We start from the raw sequence: 1,995 nt of genomic DNA on the forward strand, positions 1-1,995 counted from the left end.
ATGTGTGTATGGATTGGGATAACAGTTGTATGAGCCCCTAATAAAATGTTTAAAAAAAAATAAAATAAAATAAAAAATAAATGATGAAAAAAAAAAAATGGGCAAGTTTGGTCATTCTATTTAATATATAATTAACTTGTGGATTTAAGATAAAATCCCTAAATACTTACTGAAGTGTAATAAACTCTCTAATCATAAAATACAATTTATGTCCTACTCTTTTTTATAATCATTTTATTGGGGCTCATACAATTCATCACAATCCATACATACATCAATTGTGTAAAGCACACTTATACATTTGTTGCCCTCATCATTCTCAAAATTAGCTTTCCTCTTGGGTTCCTGGAATTAGCGCCTCATTTTCCTTCCCGTCCCCCCACACCCCCCTCCCTCATGAATCCTTAATAATTTATAAATTATTATTATATCTTATCTTACACTGCCCGGCGTCTCCCTTCACCCACCTTTCTGTTGCCCATTCCCCAGAGAGGAGATTATATGTAGATCCTTGTGATCGATTCCCCCTTTCTCCCCCGGTCCTACTCTTTTGAATTAAAAAAATAGAAACATTTCTATGTAACTCAAGTTTATATTTCAGTGTTTAACTTTATGTATCGGTAAACCAATTAGTTAGCACTTTTCTTTTACCTTGAAGATACAGTCAAGTTTTCTTTTTGCCTTGAAAAAAACTTGGGGTTTATTGATTTTTAAACTGCAAATAGTCACTACAAAAAGGTTTTTCTTTTAAATAAATTCACATAGAAAATACAGTCACATTTTAAAGCTATAAACTTACCATCTAACACAGTTCCAGCAACTTCTCTCCCAACAGGAATAAAATCTTTTTCCATCTTCATTTCTGCTAGAAGCTAAATTATAACAAATGCTGTCAACACGGTCCTGTTACAAATAAATCCTGACATCTTCCACCACATGAGGAAAAATGAGGGTATACATCAGCCACAGGAAAAGGAAATGTGATTCAAGTTTTGGAACTGAATTAGAGTTTACTACCTATTTTAAAGCCAATTAAATAGCTTCACAAAATAGGTAGGAACCAAGAGTCTGTTGAAGAATTAGTGGTTATTTTGGTTTGCGTCTCTTAATATCGATGATACATTCTTTGGAATCAGATGTTATGTGCTTTGGACACTGTATTATATATCTAGCAAAGAAATATGCCTAAATCAGGGGCAGTAGCACCCAGTGACTTTTCATCTTTATGTTATTAGCTATTTTTTTTTCACGTCAAAATGGCTACTTCTTTGCTTCTTGTGGCTGCTAATACTAGCACTGGTTTGGGAGCCACGATGGGAATATTTTTGAAAGAAAAGTAAGCAGAGAGATAATGCTACAATACTGAAGAAATGTGTAATGTATGATGCTGCGTAGGAGTTGAAGCATATGCTGTTATATGACAAACTTATTTATACATTGGGCAAGTTCACCTTAAAATAACATTAGATAAGGCAACATTTTTAGTTAAAATAGATAAACTCTAAATCCCTGGCAGAATGGTGCTATCAGACTGTTCTTCTTTTACTCCGTCACTGGAAAGTAAAAAGAAAGCACAGAGCACACATAAGCCTGCTCTTACAGATGGCAAGACATTTAACAACTGTCTTGCCTTCTTTACATACAAGCCTTTTCTTACTTTTCTACAGTTTTCAAAACTATTCTTAAAGATGATTGTGCAAGGCTAGGCAGACTTAGGGGAAGGGGAAAGATAGCATCCTACCAGAGCAGTGGTTCTCCACCTTCCTAATGCTGCGACCCTTTCATACAGTTCCTCAAGTTGTGGTGACCCCCAACCATGAAATTACTTTCGTTTCTACTTCATAACTGTCATTTTGCTACTGTTATAAATTGGGTGACCCCAGTGCAGGGGTCATTTGACCCCAAAGGGGTCGCGACTCACAGGGTGAGAACCACAGTACTAGAAGGAGACTAGCAAAAAAAAAAAAAAAGAGAGAAGGAGATAAAGAGAGAGGG

At 35.5% G+C, this 1,995-nt stretch overlaps 1 protein-coding gene across 1 annotated transcript in view; it reads right to left on the reverse strand.

The window, feature by feature from the left end:
* Positions 1-1,995, reverse strand: part of CRYZL1 (crystallin zeta like 1) — a 50,897-nt gene that overhangs the window by 25,098 nt on the left and 23,804 nt on the right. Inside the window, exon 5 of the mRNA XM_030888665.2 lies at positions 800-872. Coding sequence (XP_030744525.1) covers positions 800-872 — 73 coding nt within the window. The remainder of the gene's footprint in view (positions 1-799; positions 873-1,995) is intronic.

Source organism: Echinops telfairi, unplaced genomic scaffold (assembly GCF_000313985.2).
Source record: "Echinops telfairi isolate 266 unplaced genomic scaffold, ASM31398v2 ScPeMD7_7469;HRSCAF=8507_0, whole genome shotgun sequence".
Taxonomy (NCBI): domain Eukaryota; kingdom Metazoa; phylum Chordata; class Mammalia; order Afrosoricida; family Tenrecidae; genus Echinops; species Echinops telfairi.